Source organism: Pongo abelii, chromosome 18 (assembly GCF_028885655.2).
Source record: "Pongo abelii isolate AG06213 chromosome 18, NHGRI_mPonAbe1-v2.0_pri, whole genome shotgun sequence".
NCBI lineage: Eukaryota > Metazoa > Chordata > Mammalia > Primates > Hominidae > Pongo > Pongo abelii.
This window is the reverse complement of record NC_072003.2, coordinates 805,067-831,558: the sequence shown is the minus strand read 5'-3', so window position 1 is coordinate 831,558 and position 26,492 is coordinate 805,067. Positions and strand designations below refer to the sequence as shown.

At 64.5% G+C, this 26,492-nt stretch overlaps 5 protein-coding genes across 20 annotated transcripts; 2 read left to right on the top strand and 3 right to left on the bottom strand.

The window, feature by feature from the left end:
- Window positions 1-19: 19 nt before the first annotated feature.
- On the top strand, window positions 20-11,010 carry CIAO3 (cytosolic iron-sulfur assembly component 3). Of its 3 annotated transcripts, none has more exon segments than NM_001131253.2 (11): window positions 76-153; window positions 996-1,091; window positions 3,473-3,616; window positions 4,397-4,529; window positions 5,910-6,044; window positions 6,430-6,548; window positions 7,349-7,478; window positions 8,405-8,477; window positions 9,074-9,211; window positions 9,776-9,933; window positions 10,121-11,003. In NM_001131253.2, coding segments are annotated over 11 exon segments (1,431 nt in total). In that variant the 5' UTR covers window positions 76-87; the 3' UTR covers window positions 10,360-11,003.
- Window positions 11,011-11,059: 49 nt separating this feature from the next.
- Window positions 11,060-13,902, bottom strand: HAGHL (hydroxyacylglutathione hydrolase like). 7 transcript variants are annotated; one of them, XM_009250270.3, is made up of 9 exons: window positions 13,627-13,902; window positions 13,153-13,355; window positions 12,731-12,795; window positions 12,531-12,648; window positions 12,340-12,448; window positions 12,160-12,260; window positions 11,868-11,969; window positions 11,687-11,766; window positions 11,060-11,487 (listed from the first exon to the last, which is right to left on the bottom strand). In XM_009250270.3, exons 2-9 carry the CDS (start codon window positions 13,255-13,257, stop codon window positions 11,319-11,321), a joined length of 849 nt encoding a protein of 282 aa, XP_009248545.2. In that variant the 5' UTR covers window positions 13,258-13,355; window positions 13,627-13,902; the 3' UTR covers window positions 11,060-11,318. The 7 variants fall into 7 exon arrangements, with proteins under 7 accessions (XP_009248545.2, XP_054389278.1, XP_024089096.2 ...); XM_054533303.2 differs by having other exon boundaries at window positions 11,868-11,966; window positions 13,627-13,753; XM_024233328.3 differs by having other exon boundaries at window positions 13,592-13,661.
- Window positions 13,778-18,197, top strand: CCDC78 (coiled-coil domain containing 78). Of its 5 annotated transcripts, XM_054533306.2 has the most exons (14): window positions 13,778-14,444; window positions 14,667-14,786; window positions 14,872-14,958; window positions 15,172-15,339; window positions 15,459-15,515; window positions 15,607-15,695; window positions 15,784-15,862; window positions 15,967-16,092; window positions 16,264-16,451; window positions 16,568-16,667; window positions 16,856-16,926; window positions 17,619-17,685; window positions 17,758-17,858; window positions 17,991-18,197. In XM_054533306.2, exons 1-14 carry the CDS (start codon window positions 14,127-14,129, stop codon window positions 18,100-18,102), a joined length of 1,683 nt encoding a protein of 560 aa, XP_054389281.1. In that variant the 5' UTR covers window positions 13,778-14,126; the 3' UTR covers window positions 18,103-18,197. The 5 variants fall into 5 exon arrangements, with proteins under 5 accessions (XP_054389281.1, XP_063573522.1, XP_063573519.1 ...); XM_063717451.1 differs by lacking the exons at window positions 13,778-14,444; window positions 15,784-15,862 and having other exon boundaries at window positions 14,740-15,339; window positions 15,459-15,695; XM_063717452.1 differs by lacking the exons at window positions 13,778-14,444; window positions 15,784-15,862 and having other exon boundaries at window positions 14,612-14,786; window positions 14,872-15,339; window positions 15,459-15,695; window positions 17,619-18,197.
- ANTKMT (adenine nucleotide translocase lysine methyltransferase) lies at window positions 18,187-20,973 on the bottom strand. 3 transcript variants are annotated; one of them, XM_024233329.3, is made up of 5 exons: window positions 19,341-20,973; window positions 19,077-19,181; window positions 18,838-18,978; window positions 18,645-18,695; window positions 18,187-18,469 (listed from the first exon to the last, which is right to left on the bottom strand). In XM_024233329.3, the coding sequence occupies exons 1-5, from the start codon at window positions 20,163-20,165 to the stop codon at window positions 18,221-18,223; spliced, it is 1,371 nt and encodes a 456-aa protein (XP_024089097.2). In that variant the 5' UTR covers window positions 20,166-20,973; the 3' UTR covers window positions 18,187-18,220. The 3 variants fall into 3 exon arrangements, with proteins under 3 accessions (XP_024089097.2, XP_054389269.1, XP_054389271.1); XM_054533294.2 differs by lacking the exon at window positions 18,645-18,695; XM_054533296.2 differs by lacking the exon at window positions 18,187-18,469 and having other exon boundaries at window positions 18,656-18,695; window positions 18,799-18,978.
- Window positions 20,974-21,112: 139 nt separating this feature from the next.
- METRN (meteorin, glial cell differentiation regulator) lies at window positions 21,113-25,687 on the bottom strand. Of its 2 annotated transcripts, XM_002825934.6 has the most exons (4): window positions 25,412-25,687; window positions 24,816-25,216; window positions 23,811-23,870; window positions 21,113-23,733 (listed from the first exon to the last, which is right to left on the bottom strand). In XM_002825934.6, exons 1-4 carry the CDS (start codon window positions 25,513-25,515, stop codon window positions 23,417-23,419), a joined length of 882 nt encoding a protein of 293 aa, XP_002825980.2. In that variant the 5' UTR covers window positions 25,516-25,687; the 3' UTR covers window positions 21,113-23,416. The 2 variants fall into 2 exon arrangements, with proteins under 2 accessions (XP_002825980.2, XP_054389280.1); XM_054533305.2 differs by lacking the exon at window positions 23,811-23,870 and having other exon boundaries at window positions 25,412-25,655.
- Window positions 25,688-26,492: the final 805 nt, after the last annotated feature.

The window sequence follows — 26,492 nt, the reverse complement described above, 5'->3', positions numbered from 1 at the left end:
GTCGGCGCTTTCCGGCAGCGTGGCGGAATCAGTCACTTCGTTTCGCGCTGTTTAGCGACACCTGCGCGCGGCGGCAGTGCGGCCGTCATGGCGTCGCCCTTCAGCGGGGCGCTGCAGCTGACGGACCTGGATGACTTCATCGGGCCGTCTCAGGTGGGCCGGTCTGGGCGGGCGGGGGCGAGGCTGCGCTCGGTGTCCTCTCGCGCGGAGGGAAATTGCTCTGCGCCCCACTTCCTCCCCTGAGGAATGAGATCCGAATCCCGGGAGCCCGCTCTGGGCCGTCGGGGACTCTATCGACCCGGTCGCGGGGCCTCAGACACTGCGGCCCGCTTCTTACCAACAGGGTAACCGAGGCCAGGGAGGGCGGCGCCCCCCAGCGCGCTCCTGTGCCCCATGGTGTCCAGGCGGGCTGCGTGGGAGGGTCCAGTGGTCGCGGGCTCGCGCCGGCCTGCCCAACCCAGAAGAGGCAGCGGAGGCGGCTCCCACCCATCCCTAACCCTAACCCGACCCCTGGGTCGCAGCTGGAGGGCGGCGGGGCCCGGGCCGGGGCCTCCTCCCCTGCGCAGGACGCCTTGTCAGGCCTCAGGACCCCCAAGCCACAGCCTTTGCATCTGCATAAACGGGTGCGGTGGGGACCCCACCTCAGTTGAGGGCAGTGGGGGCGGCCCGCTAGACGCCCCGCAGTGGCTCCTCAGTAGAGCTGTCCTTGACGTCGCCCTGGTGGGCCGGACAACTACTCTTGAACACGGGAGGCTGCAGGCGCCCTTATCTGGGTGCGCCTGCCTGTCCATGTCCAACAGCCCCGCAGGGCCAGAGCTGAGCAGGGCGAAAGGCGGGCTGCTGGGAGCGCTTCCGGCAAGGATGAGCTGGGAGGCGGCTTTCTGGGCTGCCAGGGTTCTCAAGGAGAAGAGAGAGAAATCCATCCTTGAGGCCTGGCCTCCCAGGGAACCTCCGCCCATTCACAGGGCCTGATTTGGGGTCTCTTCCTGATCTAGGAGTGCATCAAGCCTGTCAAAGTGGAAAAAAGGGCGGGAAGTGGCGTGGCCAAGATTCGCATTGAAGATGACGGGAGCTACTTCCAAATTAACCAAGTAAGGCACAGGAGGCTGCTCCACCATCTCTCCTGCCCGGCTGATCCAAAACACTTTTCTCTGCTTCCTCCCGGCACGGAGCAGTGACCCTGAGACGCCCCAGGTCTCACCAGTCCTTTCCCACTGGTCGAATTCACCTGCCATCTGGGAGGCTGGGGGGCAGGGTGCCTGGGGCAGGTGAATGAGCAGCACCCAGGCCAAATAGCTTGATCTGCTCAGCAGAGGGGCTCTTTGCAGAGATGGTGGATCCTGTCTGCCTGTTCCCCCTAGTTCTAACCATGTAAGATTTTCTAATTCAGACCCCTCATTCTTTTTTTTTTTTTTTTTTTTTGATACAGAGTCTCCCTCTATGGCCCAGGCTGGAGTGCAGTGGCGTGATCTCGGCTCACTGCAAGCTCCGCCTCCCGGGTTCACACCATTCTCCTGCCTCAGCCTCCCGAGTAGCTGGGACTACAGGTGCCTGCCACCATGCCCAGCTAATGTTTTTTGTATTTTTAGTAGAGACGGGGTTTCACTGTGTTAGCCAGGATGGTCTTGATTTCGTGACCTCGTGATCCACCCGCCTTGGCCTCCCAAAGTGCTGGGATTACAGGCATGAGCCACCGCGCCCGGCCCAGACCCCTCATTCTTCAAGAATAGTACTTCCTCTCTAAGTGATAAGATCCTGATGAAACTTAAAATTCAGGCCAGGCGCAGTGGCTCACGCTTGTAATCCCAGCACTTTGGAAGGCCAGGGTTGGGGCGGGGGGGGGGCGGGGGGGTGGGGCGGATCACCTGAGGTAAGGAGTTCGAGACCAGCCTGGCCAACACGGTGAAACCCCGTCTCTACTAAAAATACAAAAATTAGTCGGGCGTCGTGGCGCGTGCCTGTAATCCCAGCTACTCAAGAGGCTGAGGCAGGAGAATCACTTGAACCTGGGAGATAGGGACTGCAGTGAACCAAGATTGCTCCACTGCACTCCAGCCTGAGAGACAGAGACTCCATTTCAAAAAAATAAAGAAACTGGGCTGGGCGCAGTGGCTCACGCCTGTAATCCCAGCACTTTGGGAGGCTGAGGCGGGTGGATCACGAGGTCAGGGGATCGAGACCATCCTGGCTAACAGGGTGAAACCCCGTCTCTACTAAAAATACAAAAAAAAATTAGCCGGGCGTGGCGGCGGGCGCCTGTAGTCCTAGCTACCGGGGAGGCTGAGGCAGGAGAATGGCGTGAGCCCGGGAGGCGGAGTTTGCAGTGAGCCGAGATCGCGCCACTACACTCCAGCTTGGGTGACACAGCGAGACTCCATCTCAAAAAAAAAAAAAAAAAAAGAAACTATTAAAATTCACCTGACTGTGTGCCATTTGGACTCTAAAACACGTCTGCCTGATCTCATGAACCGCTGCACCGAGAGACGATTTCCAGCCCAGCACTGGGGGTCCGGCCCACAAACGAAGGGAACCCCTGTAAGGTGCTAGGGTGCTGGTAGGCGTGGCTGTTGGCGCAATGGCAGTTGATGCTGGTGGGCCTGGCTGTCGGCGCAGTGGCAGTTGGTTTGGAGGAGCTTGTCAGTCTCTGCCCAGCACCCTGTGGCAGGCAATGCTTTGTGCCTTGAGTCAGAACCAATGTAGGAATACAAGGCGAGCTCAGATTGTGACTTCGCGTGACACACACGCCTAGCAGAGAGCTGGGCTGTGAGGGGTTCCCACGCAGTTCCCACCCAGTCGCCTTGCTCCTCTGGCTGCATTCCGGGCCACTGCAGCACCCCTGGCCCTGCTCAAACCATTCCTGCCTTTGCAAGAAGAGTTGGGGAAGCTGGAGCTGGGTGCATTTTGCATCTAAGAAAAGTTGCTAGGGGATGTCCTGGTGGCCCCCAACTGGAACACCTTGTTCCTGCATCTGTTTGGCGAGTCTGACGATTGTTTCTGCCCCGCCCACAGGAGGCCAGGCTCCCAGGCTTCCTCCCTCTGCTCTCCTCTTCCTGTCCCTTCGTCCTTTCCTCCTTTGCCCTCAGCTTTCCTGCCTCCTCCTTTCAGAGCCCACCTTCGGCATTTTCCTGCCCCACAGCCCCGTGAGTGTGCACCGGGGCCAGCACCCCGTCCAGGACCCCATGGGTGAGTGGGGTGGCTGCTGCTTTGCTGAGATACCAGTGGCAAGCCTTATTCCTGTGATTCTGATGCACTAACCAAGTCGTACCAAAAAGTAGACTTTGATGGCATTATGAAACTCTAGAACATGTGTGTGCATTTTTGTAATACATATCTAATTTTTAAAAATTAAGCGGCATACAAGCCCAGCCAGCAGCCATGTTGGTTGTCGGTTATGAGCTGGACTCCACTATCCTCTGGCTCCATGTCCTCGTGCAGAGGGGGCCCCTGTGCACCGGGTTCTTCTCCCTTGTAGGACGGCGGGACCCGGAGGCTGGAGAAGGCCAAGGTCTCGCTAAACGACTGCCTAGCGTGCAGCGGCTGCATCACCTCCGCAGAGACCGTGCTTATCACCCAGCAGAGCCACGAGGAGCTGAAGAAGGTTCTAGATGCTAACAAGGTAAGCGGTGGGTGGCCTGGGGACTCTGCTTTAACTTGAAATCCACCCCAGCAGCCGACAACGCGTTTTGCCAAGGGCAGCTCATGTGGTGCCGCCATCCCTCGTGCAGGTGGCGCCTGCCTTTTTGAGGCTTGGAATCTCGGTGATTTACTTGTCATTTGACTCCAGTGGTGAACGTGTCAGGCCCCGAACTTCAGGTTCTAAATATACATCAAAATGACACCCTTACTGGGTGCGGTGGCTCACGCCTGTCATCCCAGCACTTTGGGAGGCTGAGCCAGGTGGATCACCTGAGGTCAGGAGTTCGAGACCACCGTGGCCAACATGGTGAAACCCCGTCTCTACTAAAAATACAAGAATTAGCCAGGTGTGGTGGCACATGCCTGTAATCCCAGCAACTGGAGAGGCTGAGGCAGGAGAATTGCTTGAATCCAGGAGACAGAGGTTGCAGTGAGCCGAGATCGTGCCATTACACTCCAGCCTGGTGATAGAGTGAGACTCCATCAAAAAAAAAGATACCCTTGGCCAGGCATGGTGGTTCACGCCTGTAATCCCACCTACCCAGGAGGCTGAACCCGGGAGGCGGAGGTTGCATGCAGTGAGCTCTGATCACACCACTGCACTCCAGCCTGGGCAACAGAGTGAGACTGTGTTAAAAAAAAAAAAAAAGACTCTTGATGGAGCTGGTCCACAGTTGACAGCATCTCACCGTGCAGCTCTGGCCACCAGGAATCAGCATAAGGCTGGTAGAGTAAGCAGCGTCTTCCCCTTGCTTTGCAGATGGTGGCACCCAGTCAGCAGAGGCTGGTTGTAGTTTCGGTCTCACCACAATCTAGAGCATCGCTGGCTGCACGGTTTCAGCTGAATCCTACAGACACTGCCAGGAAATTAACCTCATTCTTTAAAAAAATAGGTAGGCTTTGAACCTGGGGTAACACTGCCGCTCCAAATCAAGGGGGCGTCTGAGTAAGCCCAGGCTCCTCGTGCCTCTGAGTCACTGACACGCCACCCAGCCCTGAACTTCAGCGCCACAGAAACTTTATTCTGTCTGTGACCTCAGCCTGAAGTTTTGATTTGACATTTGAGAGCAGCGCTTCTGACTGTGCACTTTCTCTAAGCTGGGGCTGACCAACTCCTTGTACTTTTTAGCTGATAATATTAAGGCACTCTCTCCGGGGCTCTGTTGGATTCACCCAAGGTCAGCTTCGGCTGACTTTGGTTATGTGCCTGGAGCTGGGCTTGGGGAGGATCTGGGTGTCTTGAGAGCCCCCAGCTAACTAGGCTCCAGTGCCCGGTGTCTCACTGGGAGTGAAGGGGCTGGACCTCATGGTTACTGTGCGCCTTTCACAGGTAACCGCCATGTCCAGTCCCTTCGTTCCCAGTGAGGCAGGGCTGTGCACCTTGTACCCAGCAGACTGCCTGTCATCCAGCTGTGTCCCGGGTCCCTCACACTGGAAACTGTTGACACTGGCAGGTGCCCCATGGCTCCTGTCTGACCCACGTCCAGTTGGTGCCTGAGCAGTGCTCTGGCACTGGGAGCCTGACCTGGTGTCCCAGGGAGAACCTGGCCTGGGGCAGCCCATGGTTCTCCAGGTGGAAGGTGTGGATTTCGTCCCCACCAGAACAGGAAGCAAGTTGAAAGATTTTTGCTTACAGATCACGGGCAAGTGGGGCACAGTGAGTCCGAGGGCAGTCCTCTGACCACAGGTTACGCGAGGGAGGAATGACAAGTCAGGCAGAGAGAGAGGGACCACACGCTGGTGCCTCTGCTGGGTCCAGGGCATGATCAGGCAGGTTTACTGAGCAGTTCTAATGGCTGGGCTTGGAGCTGGCTGGCGTGTTCCAGGAGTCCCGCTGTGTGTGAGGGGTGGCCACTATGGCAGGTCTGCACAGTCAGGGTCCGAGGGGCCAGTCCAGCAGGCCGCGTCCAGCTGTGCCCTAGGGAGGGTCACCGGGAGCAGCGCACGTGGCAATTCCCTGGACCAGCCACGCTGAGGAGCTGGGAGGGTGGAGGACTGAGCTGCTGAGTGGCTGCCCTGCCTCTGGGGTGGGAAAGCAAGGCCTGCGTTCATAGGGGATGCCGAGGCAACGTGGCTTTAGGAGGTCCCCACGGTGGGGCTGGGGCTTTGGTGCAACGTGGCTTTAGGAGGTCCCCACGGTGGGGCCGGGGCTTTGGCATGGCAAGCAGGTGCGACACACGTGCCCTGGCAGCACCATGGTGGTCCACACACCGGCGTGTGCTCGCGTGGGCATCCCGCATGGGGTTAACCAGGCACCCACCTTCACCTTCCAGGGGTGCACTTCGTCTTCGACACTGCCTTCTCAAGGCACTTCAGCCTCCTGGAGAGCCAGCGAGAGTTTGTGCGGCGATTCCGAGGACAGGCCGACTGCAAACAGGCCCTGCCCCTGCTGGCCTCCGCCTGCCCAGGTGTGCCTATGGTGCGGGTGGTGTGAGAGTCAAGTTCAAGTGCAGTTAAAACATGACGTGATACGGACACGAATGACGAGGCGGGGGATGGGAGGTGGAGACGCAAGCCGGTTTTGCAGGACGGGTTAGAAATGTTGGCACAAATGGCCTTTTCTGGAGAAGGGGCTTCCCTCCCTTGGGAGCCACGCGCAGTCACCTCAGGTCCCCAGGCAGTGTTGCCTGCACGCCGAGCTCCGCGTGGTGGTGGGGAGAACAGGAACGAGCACTCTTGAATGTCATCATGATCTGTATGAGCGGGCCCGCCCCCAGAATGTCGTGCTGCTGCCTGTGGATGCGGGGGCCGCCGTGCGCCCCCGCCAGCCCCGTGTGCCCCCTGTCACCTCAGGCTGGATCTGCTATGCCGAGAAGACCCACGGCAGCTTCATCCTCCCCCACATCAGCACCGCCCGGTCCCCGCAGCAGGTCATGGGCTCTCTGGTCAAGGACTTCTTCGCCCAGCAGCAGGTAACGGCGTTGGGCCAGCCCCAGGCTCAGGCTGGGGAGCGGCCAGAAGTCACCATGCTGGCCTCTTGCCTTGAGGCTGCAGAAACAGAGTCCCCGCCGTGGTGTGCCGCCTTCCCGAGCACACCTGCACCCTTCTTCCCTCCTGGTTCAGGCCCTTCCTCTTCTGCAGCAGAGGGCTTCGTTCTGATCCAGAGGTGCTCACTGCTCACCCAGAGGCAGCCAGGCCTGAGGCTGAGGGAGCAGGAGGCCCTGGGCAGTCCGGGCCTGGAGCCCACCCTGCCGGCCACCAGGTCCACGAGGATGCCCAGCACGACCCCCACCTGAGGCCCAGCGGGATTGAAGCCTGACGACGCTCAGCCAGCAGGGGGCGGGAGAGGGTGAGGGCGGCCCTGGTGGTGCCTGGGCCTCGAGCGCCCATGTCCCCTGCGGCACCTCCTGCCTGACTGGACGCGGATTTTCACCCGGGGCTGGGGCTGGTTGGTTCCCCTGTGACATCCCTTTCCCCGGCTGGTGTGCAGTGAGAGGGCCTGAGCCGTGGGAAGGCCACTTCTCCTCCATTGGACGTGGCTGTTAGGGAGTGCAGGCACGCTGGGAACGGGTCAGTGTCATTTTCTGTCACAGCCAGGGCCCGTCCTGTCCAGGGACACATCCGCAGAGCCGGCAGGAGGCTTGCTGGGAAATGGAGTGAGGCTCACTGTCCCTCGGGGTCCGGCCTGGCTGCAGGATGGCTGAGTTTCAGGTCATGTCTGGGCCACCTTACTGCTGGGATTGGGGAGACAAGTGTTTGTTTCTCCTTGTAGCACTTGACCCCCGACAAGATCTACCACGTCACGGTGATGCCCTGCTATGACAAAAAGCTGGAAGCCTCCAGACCCGACTTTTTCAACCAGGAGCACCAGACACGGGATGTGGACTGTGTCCTCACAACAGGTGCGGTCATGCCGTGCAGCCCTGAGCCCTCGAGCCTCCCGGTCTGCTTCCTGAGCCCTGGGCACAGGTGGCGACTGCCCAGGATCTTGCCTGCGGGGGCCCTGGCTGGAGCCTGGGGCTCGCGTGCGTGCGCGTACCTTCATCTCTCCCCTTGGAGCCAGGTGGGCCCATTTGCAGCTGGCCTGTCTTGGGGACCTGCAGCCAGGTGGCCCTCAGTAATACCTCCTTGTTGACTCTGAAATGAGTCTTTGGAGGTGGCCAGAGATTCTCGAGTGCAGCCTCTTCACCTCCCATGAGTCACCCCATTCCTGAGTCGAGCAGCCCCACAGTCTCCCAAATGTGAGGCAGAAAAGCAAACTGCGGCTGGGCATGGTGGCTCACGCCTGTAATCCCAGCACTTTGGGAGGCAGAGGCGGGTGGATCACGAGGTCAGGAGTTCAAGACCAGCCTGGGCCGAGATGGTGAAACCCCATGTCTGCTAAAAATACGAAAATTAGCCGGGAGTAGTGGTGGTGCTCCTGTAATCCCAGCTACTCAGGAGGCTGAGGCAGGAGAATCACTTGATCCCGGGGGGCAGAGGTTGTAGTGAGCCAAGATCATACCATTGCACTCCAGCCTGGGTGGCAGAGTGAGACTCCGTCTCAAAAAAAAAAAAAAAAAGGAGACTGCCTAAGAGGATGGACAGATGGACACTGGGTGAGCAGAGTGGCCTGGCTGCTGGCACACCTCCCTGGGCAGGACCAGGCAGCCCCCAGAGGGGCTTCAGGAGTGACCGGGCCTCGCCTCCCCACCACGGGCTAGGGTGGACATTTGGGGCCTTCTGGGGCCAAAGTGCAGAATGCTGGGGATGCAGGTGGCTTGGATGTTCTCTGACTTTGTTGCTGGGATCTCAGCTAAAGAGTGTCTGCGCTATGGCTTCTTTGCAGGAGAAGTTTTCAGGTTGCTGGAGGAAGAGGGCGTCTCCCTCCCCGACCTGGAACCAGCCCCTCTGGACAGCCTGTACGTATGTCTGCCACCAAGAACTGTTATTTTAGCTTCTAACGCTGCCTCTGGGGATAGCATCCCCCTGCTCTGGGCTCGCCTTCCCACAGCCCATCTTGGCGTCCACAGAAGTGGCTGAATAGCTAGGCACAGTAGCTCACGCCTGTCACCCCAGCACTTTGGGAGGCCGAGGTGGGCAGATCACCTGAGGTCAGGAGTTTGAGACCAGCCCGGCCAACATGGTGAAACCTCACCTCTACTAAAAATACAAAATTTAGCCAGGCATGGTGGTGGGCACCTGTAATCCCAGCTACTTGGGAGGTTGAGGCATGAGAATTGCTTGAACCCAGGAGGCGGAGCTTGCAGGGAGCCGACATCGCGCCACTGCACTCCAGCCTGGGCGACAGAGCAAGACTCCGTCTCAAAAAAAAAAAAAAAAAAAAAGAAGTGGCTGGGCCCCTCTGATGGCTGGTGACACAGGAGCTGTTCCTTTGTGTCTGTGACTTGTCTCCCACTTGGAAATGCAAACGCTCATGTGTGAGGGACAGAGTACCTGCTCTGGAGGTTGGCAGGCAGCAGCCCCAGCTGTGCTGAGGCCCCTCCCTCCTTGCCAGGTGCAGCGGTGCGTCTGCAGAAGAGCCCACCAGCCATCGGGGAGGGGGCTCGGGGGGCTACCTGGAGCACGTGTTCCGGCACGCGGCCCGAGAGCTCTTTGGAATCCATGTGGCTGAGGTTACCTACAAACCCCTGAGGTCAGTGGGATGGGCCAGATCTCTGGGCGGAGCGGCCACACAGCCCCCAGCCTTCCTCGGGCTGCTGCCTCCCCTGGGGTCCTCCCACAGAGGTGGGCTGGGTGGAGGGCAGCCTGCAGGGTTTGGAGGGGACCCTGGGGCCAGGCAGGGCCCTCCTGGCGGGCTCAGGGTGTGAAGGCACCTAAGCACTCCAGGCCTCAGTCAGCCCATCATGGGGGATGGTGACCCTGAGCCCGAGAGGCCAGCATGGGCAAGGGTGGTGGGTGCCTGACGCAGGCATGCGACCACATCCCAGGAGGGAGGGCCAGGGCCTCACAGACATCGCTGGGGAGGGAGGCCTGTTTTACAGACAGCCCAAGGCTGGAGGTGAGGTCCCCTGCTGGACTCGTGGAAGTGAGCTTTCCGCCCTCTCTCTCCGTTCTTGTCCTTCCCCCTGCCCAGGAGAGAGGGAGAGAGCCCTGGGAGCTGCCCGGTCATCCCTTGAAGCCCAGCAGGCCTCCCCTTCCAGGCAGGCAGGAGCCTGGTGGGTGTGCCACGTAGACAAACCCCGCCTGTGCCCCCCAGGAACAAGGACTTCCAGGAGGTGACACTGGAGAAGGAGGGCCAGGTGCTGCTGCACTTCGCGATGGCGTATGGCTTCCGCAACATCCAGAACCTGGTACAGAGGCTCAAGCGTGGGCGCTGCCCCTACCACTACGTGGAAGTCATGGCCTGCCCCTCAGGTAGCTCCCGCAAGGGACAGCACACGAGGGCCCCTTCTGGGAGCAGAGCTGTGGGCCACCATCCACCAGGCTGGGAGGGGGAGGAAGTGGAGCACAGAGGGGGCCCAGTCACCTCCCTGCTCCCAGGGGGTCAGGAGGCTTGGCTGGGGCACAGGCTGTGACCCGTGTCCCCTCTGCTCTCCCATAGGCTGCCTGAACGGCGGGGGCCAGCTGCAGGCCCCAGACAGGCCCAGCAGAGAGCTCCTCCAGCACGTGGAGAGACTGTACGGCATGGTCCGGGCTGAGGCACCCGAGGACGCGCCTGGGGTTCAGGAGCTGTACACACACTGGCTGCAGGGCACGGACTCGGAGTGTGCGGGTCGCTTGCTGCATACGCAGTACCATGCCGTGGAGAAGGCCAGCACTGGCCTGGGCATCCGGTGGTAGGGGCTGCAGGACCAGAACTCCCAGGAGGCCGTGTCCATGTGTGACAGCGGAACCACATGCCCCAAGGCCCCAGGGCTTCCCGCAAAATTCTGAGTGAGCTACAGGGTGTGCTGGGACCCGAGTAGGCGCTAGGACTGGCCGGGACCTGCGGCCGCCTCGTCACCTCCACTTGGGTGCCTCTGGGTTCCTGCTGGCTCTGCCCAGGTGGGGTGGGGTGGCCCAGGTAGCAGAAGGTTCCCTGAGGTCCCAGAGCCTGTTCTGTTGGCCCTGGACCAAGGCTCACAGGTGCTACCCTTGCTGTTGCTGGTCAGGCACCCAACTGCGTGAGGGGCTTCAGCCTGTCCCGGGGTTGCCTGAGGCAGAGCAAGACAGGTTCTCACCCCTGACTTCTGGAGGCTTCCCTCGAAACTCTGTGCAAAAGATGGGAGACAGAGCTGGACCTGCAGGGGTGGTACCGCCACAACCCTGCGTGTGGAGCCTGGCAGGAGGGGGTGCCGGGCCCCTGGAAAGCAGGGGTTACTGTTACGAGGTTGTGGACCGGGGCAAGCCAGGTACAAAGCAGCAGCCATCACTGGCTGCATCATCCCCCAGCCAGTCCCCACCAGGCCTGTCTCCCAGCGTTTGTCTAATAAACGCACTCATCCTAAAACACGTCTATGAAAATAGCTCCTCTCTTGGCACATCTGCCAACACTGAGAACGGCCTTTCAAAGCTTTATTCGTAGTTCGGAGGCCCCGTGTGCCCCACTTCGCAGGCACCCAGGTCTCGGCGCCCACACGGGCCCCACTGAGTGGTCCTGTGTGTCCACCCAGGAAGCACCAGCTTGCCCACCCTCCGAGGCTGGGCAGATGGCTGGCCAGGACCTCGAAGAAGGTTCCAGAGGTGGCCCTCGCGTGGGTCCAGCTGGCCGAGGTCAGGAGGAGGAACGCAGGCCCCAGCCCTGTGAGGGTCTGGGTGGCTCACTCGTGTGGGGCTGCACTCAGGAGCCCCCACTGCAGCGCAAGGAGGGCCCGCGCCTGTGGCTGCCGCGGCTCGCCCGCCTGTTCGAAGCGCGCCCGCTCCTTGCAGAGCGCCTCCAGGACGTCGGCGGGGACCGCCTTGCCCGTGAACTTGCGCACCGGCTCCTCTCTGCAGGGAGGGGTGCAGTGAGGCGCAGGGTCCACTGCCCACGCGGGAAGATGGCGCCGAGGGGTGGGCGGGCAGGCAGACACTTAATGAGCAGCCTCCCCCAAGCCAGAGATGTTCACTCAGCCCAACACGCGGTCCCCAGATGCCTTCCTAAGGGTCCACGTAACGGTGGAGGCCCCGGGACAACAACCATACTCACGCCACCCGCAGGAAGGGGTTGTAGAGGCGCTCCTCGCCCAGAGTCGACGGCACTGTGGGCATGTCATCCTCATCCCTCTTCTGGAGTGACCACAGGCCCTGGTCACCATTGGGCCTTGTCTGAGAGCCCCCCCGAAGCCTGTCCCCCCCACCTTCTTGCCGCGGCGGGAAAGGGGCCGTGCCTTAGCCCAGGACAGCTTGGCTCTCACGTGGTCGTTGCAGGGCTCCACTTTCTGCGCAAACTCCAGGTTGCTGAGCGTGTGCTCGTGGCCGCAGAACACCTTCTGGAAGAAGAGCGCTCGGTGAGCGCGCACGTGGCCAGGAAGCGGGGAAAGTGCTCGCGCCGGTGGCCTGGCCCTCCCCTGCCCGGTCTGCCCTCAGGTGGGCATTCACTCTGCACCCCTGGCACAGTGAGGGTGCGGAGCGTGGGGCCTGTGCCCACGAGAGAGGAGGGGAGGGCCCAGGCCCGCTCACCGTCTCGGGGGGCAGGGTACCCAGCTCGGCCAGGCTCTGGTACATCTGCTGGGCGCTGCCCTCCAGGCATGAGCCGCAGCCGGCCACCGACAGCGCGTCGCCTGGCGGGGGAGGACGGGTCAGAGCAGATGGGGCGGGGCCGGCGGGAGGCGGGGTGGGCGCGCTCCGCGCTGCGGGTACCCGAGAACAGGGCGGGTGGGTCCGGGCAATCGTCCTCCCACAGGAAGTAGCTCATGTGGCCGGAGGTGTGGCCGGGCGTCAGGAGGCAACGCACGTGGATGGCCCCGAACTGCGGCGGAGGAGCAGGCGGACCTGTGAGGGTGGGCGGACCCGGGGCGCCCTCCCCGCCCCTCCCGGGAGCGCGCGCTCACCCGCAGCTCCTCGCCGTGCGCCAGCCTGCGCGTCAGCGAGAAGATGCGCTCGTCCGCGCCCAGCACCGCCAGCCCGGGACGCAGCCGCGCCAGCTCCGGGTTTCCCCGCGCGTGGTCCCTGCAGGCGGGCGGGGGCCGAGTTAGGTTGGGCTGGGACAAGGCGGCGTCCTCGTGGCTCCCCCCGCCCCGCCGGCGCTCACCAGTGATGGTGGGTGGTCAGCACAGCGGTCAGAGACACCCCCTCCCGGCCCACGATCTCCAGCAGCTGAAAGGGACGGGAGTGACGATAACACAGACGGTCCCGGTGGCCCACTCCCTCCATATCGGGGCGCCAGATCCGCCGCGCGCACTGCCCCAGGCCGGCCAGAGCCCCGGGTGGCGCCGGGGAGCGGGGACCCAGCGGGCGGTGACTGCGCCCAGCGCGTGCAGGGACCGCCAGGCAGCAGCGAAAGGGCGGAGGCCAGAGGCGCCGTAACTTCAGGGAGCCCCAAGATAATCAAGGAACCCCAGCCGCCAATGACTTCCGGAGAGCAGAGCACGTGGGGGCTCGCTCCTGCCAGGGGGGTAGGGGAGGCTCTCGGGGGGCACGGCCGGGTCCCTGCCGCCCGCGGCCTGCCCTCACCCTCTTGGGCACGGCCACGTCCACGGCCACCGCCTCGCGCGTGAGCTCCTCGATGACCAGGTACATATAGTTGTCCTCGAGCACGGGGATGACCTTGACCTTCATGGTCACGGAGCTCGGCCACAGGTGCCTGCTCCAAAACAGGCCCCCCAGCCCACGGTGCCCCTTCAGGGCGGGGCCCGCTCTCCACACCCTAGGAAGGGCTGTGCGAAGCGGGCTCGGTCAACACGCTGGGAGCCAAAGCAGAAGCCCGGCTCCCCAGGAACTCCCCGGCACTCGCGTGGAATTCCACGCACCGGGCTCCAGCAGGAGCAGAAGCCGGCCGGTCCCCAACCAGCCCCGGCTCCGCCCCCAGTCCGAGCCCCAGTCCCCAAAGGCCACGCCTTCCTCCCAGGCCCCGCCCCTCGGCCCCCCGCCCTGCCGCCGCAAGACCCCTGACCCCGAGCAGCCGCGTTCCCCCGCCGCCCGCCTCACCGGCACGGCTGCGCTGAGGGCCCGAAGGACAGACAGACGGAGGCGGGGCCTCGGCCGCCGGTCACGGGGTCCGGACTGAGAGCGGCGCTGGGCTCGGGAGCCGCCAACCGCCCCCCTCCGCGGACGCGCCCCGCCCCCGCCCGGCCTGGATCCTGCGCGCGATGAGACCACGAGGCCGCCGGCGGTGCGCGTGCCCGGTGGGGCGCCGCGCGCACGCTCCGACCCCGCCGCGCCCGGCGCTGGCACCTCCTCCAGGAAGCCCTCCCGACGCCCCGGCTGAGCCAGTCGTTTCCGAGTTCTCCGGCCCCTGATGGGGACGTCCGCGCCCCCCTTCTCAGGCCGGAGGTGCAGAGATATACCTCCCCGTCCTAGGGCTCAGCCAGCACTGCTAGGTACACAGAAGGTGTCCAGCGAGTGTAGCTCAGGGCATCCTGCGGGCGTGCTTGTCCGCCGCGCCCAGGCTGGGCACTTTCACGCACCTGGTTCCATCTGCACAGGGTATGTGCAGGGGGCGCTGGACCGCATTCCCCAGATGGGGAAACGGAGGCACGGAGAGGAAGAGCTGTCCTCCCTCCTCCGCAACCACCAGTCTGGCCAGCCCTTGTGGGCGGTGCCCTGGGAGTCACCTAGGACCAACAGAGGCCTTGGCAACGCACGCAGAAGTGCTTGTGGCAGCAACGCTTGTGGCAGCAGCAGCCATAGGGAGGCCAGGCGTGGAGGCGGCACCGGGCTCGGAGCTGGCCAGGGTCCCCTCGCCTATGGAGCACACAGCCACCACAGGCCCCAGGCCTGGACCTCCCCCTCGGCGGGTGGAGAATGTGAGTCCTCTGGGACTCGCCACTCCTGCCATGGGGTTGAAGTCTGCCCGTTCCCCCAGAGGCCAGGAGGGTGCAGGTTCCTGCACCCTGGGTCTAACTTCAGCCAGGAGAGGGACTTTTACAGCTCAGCCAGGCAGGGAGGCAGGGCTGGTGACTGCATAGGAGTGGGGCCACAGCCCAGACTGGGACCCACCTGGGGAATGGGTGGTGGTGCCTCCCCAGGTTGTGCTACCAGCCAAGGACTGGCTGCCAGGACCTCCTGGGGGCACTGCAGTGTGGGCCACCAGCTCGGAAGCAGAGGTCCCACCAGATCTAGCGCTCAATAAGGAGCAGCAGTTGCAGGTGGGTGTGGGGCCCCAGGGTGCTGTGAGGAGGGAGGGTGTCAGCAGGGCCCCACAGACGCCACCTCTCACCTGGCCACCCACAGATCTCCAAGGAGCTGGTCGACATTCAGATCACAACCCACCACCTACAAGAGCAGCACGAGGCTGAAATCTTCCAGCTGAAGAGTGAGGTGAGCAGCCCTGTGAACCAGCCTCAGTGCACGGGGGACGGGGGGTGCAGGCCCAGGACACGTGCCCTGCATGGCATGCACACGCACGTGGCATCTGTGGGTCTCGGCCTGCCCCATGAGTGCTGCGTGCCCCTGAACGTGCACCGGGTGAATGTTCACCTACCCCAGGTGGCCCGCAGGCAGGTGCACCCGCTCATGCCAGTTGTCCCACAGATCCTTTGGCTGGAGAGCCGAGTGCTGGAGCTGGAGCTGCATGGAGATCCCACCAGCCAGGGCTGTGCAGTCCCAGTGGAGTCTGACCCCAGGCACCCCCGGGCACCAGCCCAAGAGCTCAGACACAAAGCCCGGGTGCCTGGACACTCTGATGATCGCAGATTCCAGGTCACCATGAGCACATGGAGGGCCTGGCTGGGAGAGGCCAGAGGGAAGCCTCAGCAGGGGCCTCAGCGAGACTGGGGCTCACCCCCACCTTAGCCGTCCCTGCCCTCCCTTCCATTCAGGTGCAGCCCAAGAACGCCGTGAACCCCGAGAACGAGCAGCACAGCCTGGGGAGCGGCGTGAGTGTGCAGCCACCTAGCTCAGGGGAGAGGGCAGCACCAGAGACCCCAAGCCTACGGTCTCATCCAGCCAGCCCTGTGTGCCCCACAGCTGCTGGGGGGCCAGGAGCAGCTGCAGGGAGAAGTGAAGTGGGCGCTGGAGCGTCAGGAGGCCCGGCAGCAGGCACTGGAGATGCGTGTGTGAGTGGCCATCTCACCTGGGGCCCCATCCTGGAGCAGAGAGAACTCCTCATCGTGGGCCTGCTGAGCCTTGCCCCCGTGTCTTCAGGGCAGCCCTGGGCCGGCAGCTGCAGGGAGCCCGAGAGGAGGCCAGGGCAGCCGGGCAGCGACTAGCCACACAGGCTGTGGTGAGGCCCTGCCCTGACTGCTTGGAGACCTGGAGGGTGGGGGTCCCACAAGCTCAGCCGGGGTCCACTCTCAGGACACAGGTTGAGGGCTGCTTCCACCCCAGGTGCTGTGCAGCTGCCGAGGCCAGCTCCATCAGGCAGAGGCCGAGAACGCCCGGCTGCAGCTGCAGCTCAAGAAACTGAAGGACGAGTATGTCCTGCGGCTGCAGCACTGCGCCCGGGAGGCAGTGGTGAGCCCTGCAGGAGCACCCTGAGGCCTAGGGAGCCCAAACTTGGCCTGGGTGTGCTGGATAGCTTCAGGGAGACCCCAGGGCTCTGGCACTGCTCAGCCTGCTGGTGTGGGGGGATGGTTAGAAAAGATGGGGGGTGGGTCCCATGCGGACCCAGCCCGCCACCTCCAGGAGCACGCAGATGGTACAGGCCAAGCGCCAGCTACCACGGCCCTCCGGACATTCCTGGAGGCGACTCTGGAGGACATCCGGGCAGCGCACCGCAGCCGTGAGCAGCAACTGGCCCGGGCTGCCCGCACCTACCACAAGAGGCTGGTGGATCTCAGCCGCAGGCATGAGGAGTTGCTGGTTGCCTACAGGTGGGCCCTGCTGGGATGGGAGGTGTCAGGCATCTGTGGGTCTCTAAGCCTCTGTGCCTCAAAGGCTTGGTGTGCAGCAGGAGTGGCCCCAGACAGACACTGGCCTACCCTGACAGGGCACCTGGGAACCCCCAAGCTATTTTTGACGCAGCCAACTTGGACCTGGAACCATTGCCCGTGCCCCTGGTCACTGACTTCAGCCATCGGGAGGACCAGGTGAAGCTAGAGACCCCCAGAAGCTCCAGGCCCAGGTGTCCCCCCACCCACCCACTGCCCCACACTGGCCTTGGCCCCAGAACTTGCCCCAGGCCTCATCCTGGGCTCAACAGAGACCTCAGCCCTGGGCCTCTGAGGGGCCTGCCTTGCTCAGCCAACTGAAACGTCCCCACCACAAACCTCTGTAGCATGGGGCACTGCTCTCATCCCCAAAGAAGGGACCCGGTGGAGCCTCCCAGGGAGGAACGTCAGAGCCACAGTAAGTGCTCTCATGCGTGTGGGGGAGGCCTGTGGGGGATGGGCAAAGAGCACAACGCCTGCACCCTGGGGCCCCCAGTTGCTCCACTAAGCCCCCGCCAGACAGGGTCTGGTCACAGCAACGCACTCAGTGGCACATCCCCACCCTGGGGTCCCTCCGTGGGTCCCGGGGACACTGATAATTACAGGAAAGAGAAGAGGGGCTGCTGCAGGTGGAGCTAGCCTTGAACACAGAGGATCAGGGAGAGCACACCTGAGGGAGGTTTCCGCTGAGACCTGGAGGGTTCGAGGGGTGGGAGCAGGGTGCCTGGTGACCTGGCCAGCCCTTGCCTCTGGGTCTCCATGTTCCCAGCTGTACAACGGGCAGGGCTCCCCAAGGACCATTTCCCAGGGTTTAGGGCACACCCATGTGGGGGTGGCATCCCTGTTGATACTGGAGTCACTGGGCTGGCCTTGTGGTTTAGCCCTCTCCGAGCAGCCAGCAGACTCCCTGGGCCCGGGCTGCCCCCATACACGGATGGCTCCAAGGCCTGGGCGGGGGGCCATGGGAGCACGGGGGGGCCCATGCCTCCCTCACTGACTCCCAGGTGTCCCCTACCGGCTCTGGGAACCTGACTTAGCACGGTCACAGGTCTGTCCCTGTGTCACCACGCCAGCTCTCAAAACCACTCCTCCTTTCCTCTCCCCTCACAGGGGCCTGGACGCTGCATCCTGGGCCCAGATCCACCAGAAGCTCCAGGACTTCTTCCGCAGCACCCAGGTAGGAGGCAAGGGCTGGCCCAGGCCCCTCCTCACACCATGCCCCAGCTCATGGCTTACACCCCCATGCCAGGCAGAGCTGGAACGGGAGCGGGCACAGCTGCTGGTCCGGGCCACGATGGCTGAAGAGCAACTTTCTGAGCTACAGGAGTACGTGGACCAGCACCTGGGCAGGTGGGCAGAGGGAGCTGGGTGTGATCCCAGGGCCCTGGTCTGGTCGGAATGGAGGATGATGGCTGCCTTGGGTGCTAGAGGCAGACCTGTCCACAGCTGGGCAGGTGACTTAAGCATGGTCCCTCTGAGCAGGTACAAACACGAAATCCTGAGGCTGAGGAAGCTGGCAGGTGCAGGGGACCCCTGGAAAGTGGGGGCTGTGCCTCCAGCCAAGCCCCAGCATCCAAGGACCGGCAGCCACTAGGCCGTCTCCCAAGGAGCAGAGCAGAGCCCGTCACAGCCAGCACGGAGCCCTCCCACCCAGCCCCCCATGAAACATGAGTCAGGATACAACCCACAGAGTCTTTATCGTGTCTGAACACTCAGCTGGCCTGAGAAACAAGGCCCCCCGGGACGGAGGCAGAACTAGGTCCGAGGGCAGCCTGGATGGGTATCCACGAGGAGATGGCCTCCCCAGCCTGCCCACCCTCAGGAACATCGTAGGCCCATACTCGGTCCAGGCCCTCGCCAACCACGGCCACAGGCTGCCAGGTGGGCAGCGGGAAGCGCCCAGACACCACGCGGGCCCCGGCAGGCAGCTCTGCCCGCAGCTTGTCCTCCAGCAGCGGGAGCTGAGGGAGAGAACAGCAGAGTACAGGCGGCAGGGGCGGGGCCGGTAGAAAACAGCCGCGCTCACCCCCCCCAGCCCCAAGCCTAGCACCCACCGGGCAGGCCAAGGCCTCAAAGCAGCAAACACCCTAGGGTGCGGCTGGGGCTTCCCAGCGGGGCTGGCAACCCCGGACCTACCACGCTAGGGGCCAGGAACACAGACACGTTGCGGCAGTCCCTCAGGCTCACCTGCCGGAAGAGAAGTCGCCCCAGCAGGGGAGAGGCCTGGTGGGCACCGGGTCATCGCAGCTTCCGAGTCCCGGCCCCCAGCCCTCGCAGGTGTCAGCCGCACCTTGGGTTGTCAGCGGGTGGCCAGAGAGCCCCAGGTTACCTTCCAGAGATCTTTGCGGCGATAGCAGACGCTGCCGGCACAGCCGGCCCTCCAGGCGTGCAGCCGCGCCAGCGCCACCAGCCAGGGGTTCAATTCGTAGCCCACGGCCGGGCGGAGGCCGCACCTGTGGGCCGCCAGCACCTGTGGGCACCGAGAATGTGGGAACCAGGATGGGGGCAGGGGCGCCCGCCGGCAGGTGGGCGGTGTGGGGCGGCGAAGACCCAGACGCGGGCACTTACGATCCTGCCGTCGCCAGAGCCCAGATCCACCGTTTTTCCGGGGCGGCCTCGCAGCAGCGACAACACGTGCTCCACCTGCCGCGCGCTCGCGCCGACGTAGGGCACCTGGACGGGGAGGCGGCGAGAGTCCACTGGCCGCTCCCCCCCGCCCGCAGCCCGGCCCCAACGACCCGACGGGGGGCGGAGCTCACCCCGGCCCCGCCCAGACCTTGAGACCCTGCGCGGCAGCCGAGCTCCCCTACCCGGCCCGGCCCCGCCCCGCACCTGCAGCCGCAGCGGCACGCGCCGGAAGCCGGGCTGGAGTAGCAGCGCCCACACCGCGTAGGCTGCCAAGCCCGAGCCGGCCGCCGCTTGCAGCAGCTCCAGCGCGCCCAGCCGCCGCTCGCGCAGCTCCGTCAGCGCCTCGGCCGGGTCGTCCTGCTCCATGGCTGCGGGACGCGCGGCTCGTCCGCCCAAGGTGCTTCCCGGCTTGGGTCCGCGGCCCTCGCAGCCTGGCCTGGGGCTGGGGGTGTGCCCTCTCCCTCCTGCCGGGAGCCGCCGCGCGACACCGGAAGTGGCCGGCAGAGCCCGCGCGGTCGGTCCGTTGCGCTGTGCGCTCCGCCCAGCCCGGCTGCCCTCCCGCGGGTTCCGGCGAGCTGCAGCCTCGCGGGCTCTGCCCCGCCGCGTCCGGCTCCAAGCCTGCGAGGGTCGGCTCCGTTGGTCCGCTCTGCGGACCGCTGTTTGCGGCCTGTGCTGGCTGCTGGCGACCCGCGGAAGGGGACAGGCGGGCCCTGCCCTGGAGGAGCGCACGTCCCGGCGGGAGTCGGGATACACCCGGCGATCACACGGGCTAGAGCCCCAGGGAAACGGGGCTGCGCGTCTTTGTCGTGGAAGGAAGGGAAGCCTGCCTTGGAGAGGGGCGGTCCTGGCCCCAGAACCAGCCGGGGGCTCGCGTGGGGCGGCTGGAGCCCAGGGAGCCGGTGGGAAAGCGGCTCCCCGGGATGAGACAGCGTCCAGCCGCCAGCACCCCCATGACTCTGCCTCGGGGAGACTGGTGGAGGCGCTCCGCTGACTCGGACACCCAGCGCCAGCCAGACCCCGGGAGGGCATCCTTCCAGTTCCCTCCTACAGCCTGAGCGATGAGCCCCAGTGGGCGGTGAAGGGATGGGGGGCTGGGGTCTGAGGGAGAAGGGCATGGAGGAGGGGCTGACACGGAGGAGAGCTTGAGCAGGCCCAAGAAGACAGATGCTGGCTCTCAGGCGAGTGTGGTGGGAGGAAAGCCGGATGTCACAGGCGGGGGGCCTCTGGCGCCTGCCCAGCTGTAGAGAAGGCAGACAGCCCCGAGAGTGGGGAGATGACCTTCCTTCTCCAGAAAACAACACACAAAAAGACTGAGTTCCTGGAGGTGACCTTGTGAAGCTGGGGGTGGGAGGCGCAAGGGGAAGAGCCGAGGTCTGGGTCAGGCAGCTGGGCCACGACCTCCACACCCAGGGTGGGGCTGGACACCCATGAATGTCGGGGGTTGCCTGTGCGTGCCTTGGCCTAGCTCCTCCTTAGCCATCCATGGCTGGGGTCTGGAGCCCCTACAGGGACAGTGGCTGGTTCCAGACAGGGGTATTCACCAGACCACAGCCCCCAGCTCCCAAGTACAGAGTGTCTCACAGGCCTTCCCACATGTTGGCCCCAGCCCCACCCAGCTCAGCGTGTCTTGTCTCCTGGGGGCCTGGAACGGCCCTCCCAGGAAAGGAAGGGTGTATACTGAGCTCGAGGGGGAGCTGACAGCGCCCATTCCTGTCCTGCTGTCTGTATTATTCACTGCACCTAGAGCAGTTACCTAGGAGGCTTACTGGATGAATGCACCTAATTGGACTCTATCGTGCACACCCCACTCTTCTTTTTTTTTGTTTTTTTGAGACTGAGTCTCACTCTGTCGCCCAGGTTGGAGTGCAGTGGCACAATCTTGGCTCACTGCAACCTCTGCCTCCCAAGTTCAAGTGATTCCTCTGCTTCAGCCTTCTGAGTAGCTGGGATTACAGATGCATGCCACCACGTCCGGCTAATTTTTTGTGTTTTATTAGAGACGGTTTCACCATGTTGGCCAGGATGGTCTCCATCTCCTGACCTCATGATCCGCCCGCCTCGGCCTCCCAAAGTGCTGGGATTACAGGCGTGAGCCACCGCGCCCGGCCTCCGGACTCCTCTCGCGTCCACACCAGGCACTTTGCTTGTTGGCCTTTGGGCACTCTGCAGCCACCTGTACCTGTGTGAACTGGCACTTGCCTGGAGGTGTCTGTGATCCACAGGCCCCAGGCTCCTGTAGCTCCTGTCCACGTGCTCACCCACACCGTCTCCCTATCTCCCATGCCACTTTGGCCACCTGTCCCCAGGGCAGGCGTGAAGCCCCTGGTCTAATGCTCCAAGACCCATTCGGGCAACGTGGCGCTCCTGTGGCCCTGCGTCTGCCCTGTGTCTCATGAGAAGACAGCTGGTTGCAAAGCCAGGGCTTTCTCTGGGAGGGTCTGTAGGTGCAAGGCTCAGGCACTTCCTGAGACAGGTGGATAGAAGCCAGGGTTCGGCCAGGGCCCAGCCCAGGGTGTTTGTGAACAGGTGGACTTGGGTGTGGCTGAAGAGGAGAGGTTGTAGGAAGCTGGCCGGAGAATCAGGGCAGGTGCCAAAGGTGAGGGGGTTGCTCGGCCCATGGGAAAGCCTCTCCAAGACAGGAGTGGAGGAGGCGGTGCAGGAGGGCACATGGGCTACCTCCTTCTCCAGTCTTTGCGGAAGTGTTTGGGCTGGGGGCAGATGGATGTAAGGCTGTGGGCCCCAGGGAGTGGTCAGGGCTGAAGATGAAAAAGTGGAGGTTATCCAAGGGTTATTGGAGGCTGCCCCAGAGGAGCAAGCGGTCCTGTGCCTGAGCCCTCAGCATGCCACAGTTGGGAGTCTGGGGAGAGGAGAAAAGCAGCAAGGAACCTGAGGAGGATCAGAAAGTGGAAGAACCCCCACAGTGCATGACACCCAGCGGCTGCACTCCTCACCCATCCTCAACAGTCCTGCGGCAGGCAGGTGATCTGTGTGAAAGGGTAAGTCCCTTGCACGTGCACCTTTCAGACAACCTGCCCTGTGGAAGTCTCAGGGCAGCACTGGAGGTGACCCTCCAGGTGTCCACAGAGGGCATGGCACTCATCAGGCATCTGCATCCGCTAACCTGGAGAAAGGACCGTGTTTGTGGGCCCTGCACAGCCGTGTCCCTCACACAGCCTCAGTTTCCCCCTTGAAAGCTGGGGGCTTCGTCCGCCTGGGCAGGGCCTCTGGCCTCCACCCCCACCCCGGCCCAGGTGAGAATGGAAAGCCATTTCTGGGGCTTAGCCCAGGGGTCCCTGGCCCTTGAGCCATGGCTATCTCTTTCCCAGGATCCGAGGGGTTGGGGTGAGAGGAGGCAGCTCGCACAGGGCCGGGGTCCTGGAACACCCCCACCCAGGGGCTTTTAGCCTCGGGGCCTTGAGCTGTGGCTGTCCCAAACCTCACTGGCCCTTTATGCGGCTGAAAGGCCGAGGAGGAAGGCGGAGACAGTGACAATGGGGCCAGTGGCGGGAAACGGTCCTTAGAGACCCCATTGTGCACCCCGCCCACCGGAAACAGGCAACAAGCAGGACCCTGCAGAGGGGATCCCACACCCTTCAGGCTCCTCGCCACGTCTGGATGCTCAGCACGTCGAAGGGGCCTGAGGACAGAGGGGCCCATTCTTCCCCAAGGGCGGGACGGGGCCAAGGATGACTCTGCGGGCTCACAGCGGCCTAGGGGGAAGCCGGCACCCTGCCAGCCTGCAGCCCCTTCCCTCACAGGCCTGGCTCAGAGCCGGAGCGCTGTGCGCCCGCCTGCCCCCATCGTACCCGAGGGACCTTATGCCCCTCTGCCCCTTTCCTCTCCTGCTGAGCCCCAGAAGCACCTGGCACGGGAGGCAAGTGGGAGCCAGCCAGGGAAGCAGGCAAGGGTGCGGGCGAGGACGGGGCTGGTGGGCGCAGCAGAGCAGAAGCTTGCATGAGTGCAGGTCCCCACGTGCCCCCAACCCAGCAGCGGCCCCTCCCTGGAATGTGGGTGTAGCTCCTCCTGACATCTGCTCTCCCTCTCAGTTGCCAAATGGTCTTAAACAAGATACCAGTCCCCTGAGCCTCAGTCTCCCGCCGGAAGGCAGGAATTGGAGCCATCCTCACAGCTGCAAGGCAGGCCCAAGGCTGGGCTGGACACAGGAGACCAGGTCCACAGCAGCTTGTGTGAACAAAGTTCTTATTGATAGTCCCCATCACCTCCAAAGCAGTGAGCCCCCCACCCTCCCTCCTACCAGCCCCTCCCCAGCACCCGGCCCCTCAGTGCAGCGCCACCTCACAGGGGTGGAGGTGGGCAGCACGGGCAGCCTCGTAGGCACGGCGGAACTCCTGGAATCGTGGGGCACAGCCCAGCCAGGCCTCCCCGAAGCGGCTCCAGCCCATGAAGAGGAAGGTGCCTGGGCCCGGGCGGACGCCACAGCGCAGCGGGGTACGAATGGAGGTCAGCCCCTGGTCCCCGGATCGCCCCGCCCGGAACAGCGGCGGTGTCTGGCGGAGGACACGGGCGGCCACCACGGTGATGACAGACTCCTGCAGCTCCACGTCATGGGCAACCCCATGGATGATCCCATGAATTACTGTGGGGAGGCATGTGGTGGGGTGGGCATTCAGGGAAAGGCAGGCTCCAGGCTCCCCCCATGGCGGGGACACTCACCGAAGTCGCTGGTGCATGCGGCCAGGAGCAGCTCAGCATCGCTGCAGGGCCTGCAGGCACCTGGCATGCAAGAGGGGGTGGTGAGGACAGGCCCTGCCCTCTCCCGGCAGCACCCCAGGCCCCGTCCCTTGTCCGCACAGGCGGCAGGAGGCAGCAGGCAAATGAGCAGAGCCCACGCTCAGGGCCTGATGGCACCTGGGGGTCCCAGGGAGCCACACAGCAGGTGTGCACGCCCTCGGCGACACCTGTACTCAGGAAACACACTTGCAGGCACGCACCTCCAAGGCAGGAATGCACACAGACGTGGGCCTGGGGACCATGCCTGGCGATCAGCTGTCCTGGGCAGCCCTCCTGCACTCCCATCTGACATATGCACCCCAGCATCTGGGACCCCTCTAGTTTCCCGGATCTGAGGTCTGAAGAGCAGCAGCCCAGCTAGGGTGATAGGAAGTGGGGGCAGAGGAAGGGTGGTCTGGGGTCCCTGGCCCAGGGCCAGGGGGCAGAATAGTGAGAGCCCATCCCTTTCAGGGTCAGGCGCCAAGCTTCAGGAGAGCCAAGAGCTGGGCCTGGTGCCCTGCAGGGAGGCGGGCGGCGTCTCCATGGTGACCGGGCTGCACACTGGACTTTTGTTGGTTGGGCTGGGGGAGGGGAGAGAGGTCACCGCTGGGCCAGGGAGCCCCGGACAGCTTTGGCCGGAGGCTTTGATTCTGCCCCCACCATCTCCTCCCCCAACCGTTCAGGGACCAGAGGCCCAGGATTGCCCTGCCCGGCCTCCCCTTCCCTCCACTCTGCCCCTGCCAGCTCTTTCCAGAGATGAATCGGGAAGGGAGAGCGGGAAGGCCATCCCTCCCCAGCAGTCCCAGGCCGTGTGGCCTGACAAGCCCATCCAACCCTCGTAGCTCACTTTTTCCCTCTGCAGTGGGGCCGACAAGGCACATTCCCGCCAAACCCAGGCAGGGTAAGACTTCGGGACTCCCACCCTGTCCCACCCAGACCGCCACTCACCGTCTACGCCGAGACCGTGGGCCTGCGGGGGCAGCTCGGGGCGCCCGTCCTCGCGCAGCTCAAAGCGGAAGGCGGCCACGCGGCGGCTGATGTCCCGGTGCGGCGTGGCCTGCAGGAAGAGGGCCCGGCGCTCGCGGGGACCCCAGCGCACGCAGCGGCCCCCTGCCGGGCCCGGGCCCTCAGCCAGCAGCAGCTCCAGGGCGCCCCCTGCGCGCTCCGCGAAGACCTGGGCGCCTGCGAAGGGCCGCACCGGCCGCAGACAGGCGATGCCGGGCCGCGCTCTGGGATCGGGGCCGCCCAGGGTCAGGCGCAGCGCCCCAGCCGGGTAGAGCCACTCAATCGCGCCCTCCGCACAGGCCAGGGCCAGCTGCCCCACGCTGCCGGGCTCCTGGGTGAGGCCACTGGGGACAGGACGGGACGGGGCGCTGAGACGGGGGCGGCTCCCCGCCCGGCGCAGCCCTCGCTCCCTCCCGGGGCCGCCTCGCGGATGGGGAAACCGGCCCAGCGCTCTGCGCGCCCCGAGGGGCGCCTGGGGGGGTCCTGGCCGCAGCGCACCCCGTCCCAAGTGCGGGGACAGCCCCCCTCCCGGGCCGTACCTGCCCCGCCAGCTGCAGCGCTCCTCGGAGTAGCCGGCGCGGGCGGCCGGGGCCAGGAGGCCGCAGCACAGCGCGCAGAGCAGCGCCGCGGCCGGGAACCCCATGGCGCGGCGGGCGGCGTCCGGGGAGTCGGGGCTCTCACCGCCGCTGCCCCGGCGGGGCGCGGGTCCGGGCGGCGGCGGGAGCAGCCGGGGGCGCCGGCCGCCCGGCCCCGGCGAAGCCCCCAAGCCCGCGGCCGCTCCGCCTGCCGCGCAGCCCCAGCGCCGGGGCCGCCTTGGAGCGGGTCGGGAAGGGGGCGGGGCCTGCGGCGTCTCGGCCAATCGCGGCGCAGCCCGGAACTTTCCGCCAATAGCAGGCGCGGGGCGGAGCGGGGGCGGGGGCGGGGCCGGAGACCGGGCGCCGCCGGAGGACTATCCCACGGTCCAAGCGCCTCGGTGGTTGGAGGGGCCTCGGCGCGGAAGGGAGGCTCCTTGCCCGCCCCACGCTGTGCGTCGCCCCTTCGCCGTGCCCTCACCCTGGCATCGCCCCCCGCGCCGCCCCGATCGGAGTCCTGGAGCCTTTGATGGAGCCGGGGTTTTGATGTCCGCTGGAACCTCGGGGTGGCAGTAGGGAAAGTGGCACACCTAGTGGCTCCGCCTCGCCCCCTGATCGGGCGGTCGGGCCTGGTCCTTCCTAACACTGGGACCTGGGCCTGTTGGCCACATCCCTCCCAACCAGGTCCGGTCCTGCTGACCAGAGGCCGGTGGAGCCCCAGAGGAGAGGGGTCATGACTCCAGAGGCGGGGAGGGCCTGGCCTGGGGGCTGCGCCTTGGAGCTAGGCCAGGCCTCGGGTTTTGGTAAGGCCGTCTGCAGGAGGGGGTCCTGCTGTAGAGCGCGCAGCCCGCAGGGTTAGGCCTCTTTGCTCAGACCTAGCGGCACCCCATGGTTGCAGGATGACTGACCCCAGGCCAGACGGGGCTCCTGGAGGGTCGTGAATGGAGCAGCCACGGGCACCCCTGCAGGCCTGCAACAGATGGAGACACAGGAGCTGGGAGGACACCCCTGGGCCACAGGAGCAGCCCCCACCAAGACGAAACAAGCA

What these genes read in the sequence shown, in the direction of transcription:
- METRN (XM_002825934.6), bottom strand. Translation starts at nt 25,515, where the DNA reads ATGGGGTTCCCGGCCGCGGCGCTGCTCTGCGCGCTGTGCTGCGGCCTC. An exon ending in CCACGGTCTCGGCGTAGACG is followed by an intron (nt 23,871 to 24,815) that starts GTGAGTGGCGGT and finishes CTTGCATGCCAG; the next exon opens with GTGCCTGCAGGCCCTGCAGC. An exon ending in CGCATGCACCAGCGACTTCG is followed by an intron (nt 23,734 to 23,810) that starts GTGAGTGTCCCC and finishes GCCTCCCCACAG; the next exon opens with TAATTCATGGGATCATCCAT.
- HAGHL (XM_054533301.2), bottom strand. Translation starts at nt 13,257, where the DNA reads ATGAAGGTCAAGGTCATCCCCGTGCTCGAGGACAACTATATGTACCTG. An exon ending in ACGTGGCCGTGCCCAAGAGG is followed by an intron (nt 12,796 to 13,152) that starts GTGAGGGCAGGC and finishes CGTCCCTTTCAG; the next exon opens with CTGCTGGAGATCGTGGGCCG. An exon ending in CTGACCACCCACCATCACTG is followed by an intron (nt 12,649 to 12,730) that starts GTGAGCGCCGGC and finishes GCCCGCCTGCAG; the next exon opens with GGACCACGCGCGGGGAAACC.
- CIAO3 (XM_054533009.2), top strand. Translation starts at nt 88, where the DNA reads ATGGCGTCGCCCTTCAGCGGGGCGCTGCAGCTGACGGACCTGGATGAC. An exon ending in GCTACTTCCAAATTAACCAA is followed by an intron (nt 1,092 to 3,472) that starts GTAAGGCACAGG and finishes TCTCCCTTGTAG; the next exon opens with GACGGCGGGACCCGGAGGCT. An exon ending in GCTGGCCTCCGCCTGCCCAG is followed by an intron (nt 6,045 to 6,429) that starts GTGTGCCTATGG and finishes CTGTCACCTCAG; the next exon opens with GCTGGATCTGCTATGCCGAG.
- ANTKMT (XM_024233329.3), bottom strand. Translation starts at nt 20,165, where the DNA reads ATGCCCTCCCGGGGTCTGGCTGGCGCTGGGTGTCCGAGTCAGCGGAGC. An exon ending in GCGTGCCGCTGCGGCTGCAG is followed by an intron (nt 19,182 to 19,340) that starts GTGCGGGGCGGG and finishes CTCCCCGTCCAG; the next exon opens with GTGCCCTACGTCGGCGCGAG. An exon ending in GCTCTGGCGACGGCAGGATC is followed by an intron (nt 18,979 to 19,076) that starts GTAAGTGCCCGC and finishes CGGTGCCCACAG; the next exon opens with GTGCTGGCGGCCCACAGGTG.
- CCDC78 (XM_054533306.2), top strand. Translation starts at nt 14,127, where the DNA reads ATGTGCAGGGGGCGCTGGACCGCATTCCCCAGATGGGGAAACGGAGGC. An exon ending in ACTGCGCCCGGGAGGCAGTG is followed by an intron (nt 16,093 to 16,263) that starts GTGAGCCCTGCA and finishes CGCCACCTCCAG; the next exon opens with GAGCACGCAGATGGTACAGG. An exon ending in ACTTCTTCCGCAGCACCCAG is followed by an intron (nt 17,686 to 17,757) that starts GTAGGAGGCAAG and finishes CCCCCATGCCAG; the next exon opens with GCAGAGCTGGAACGGGAGCG.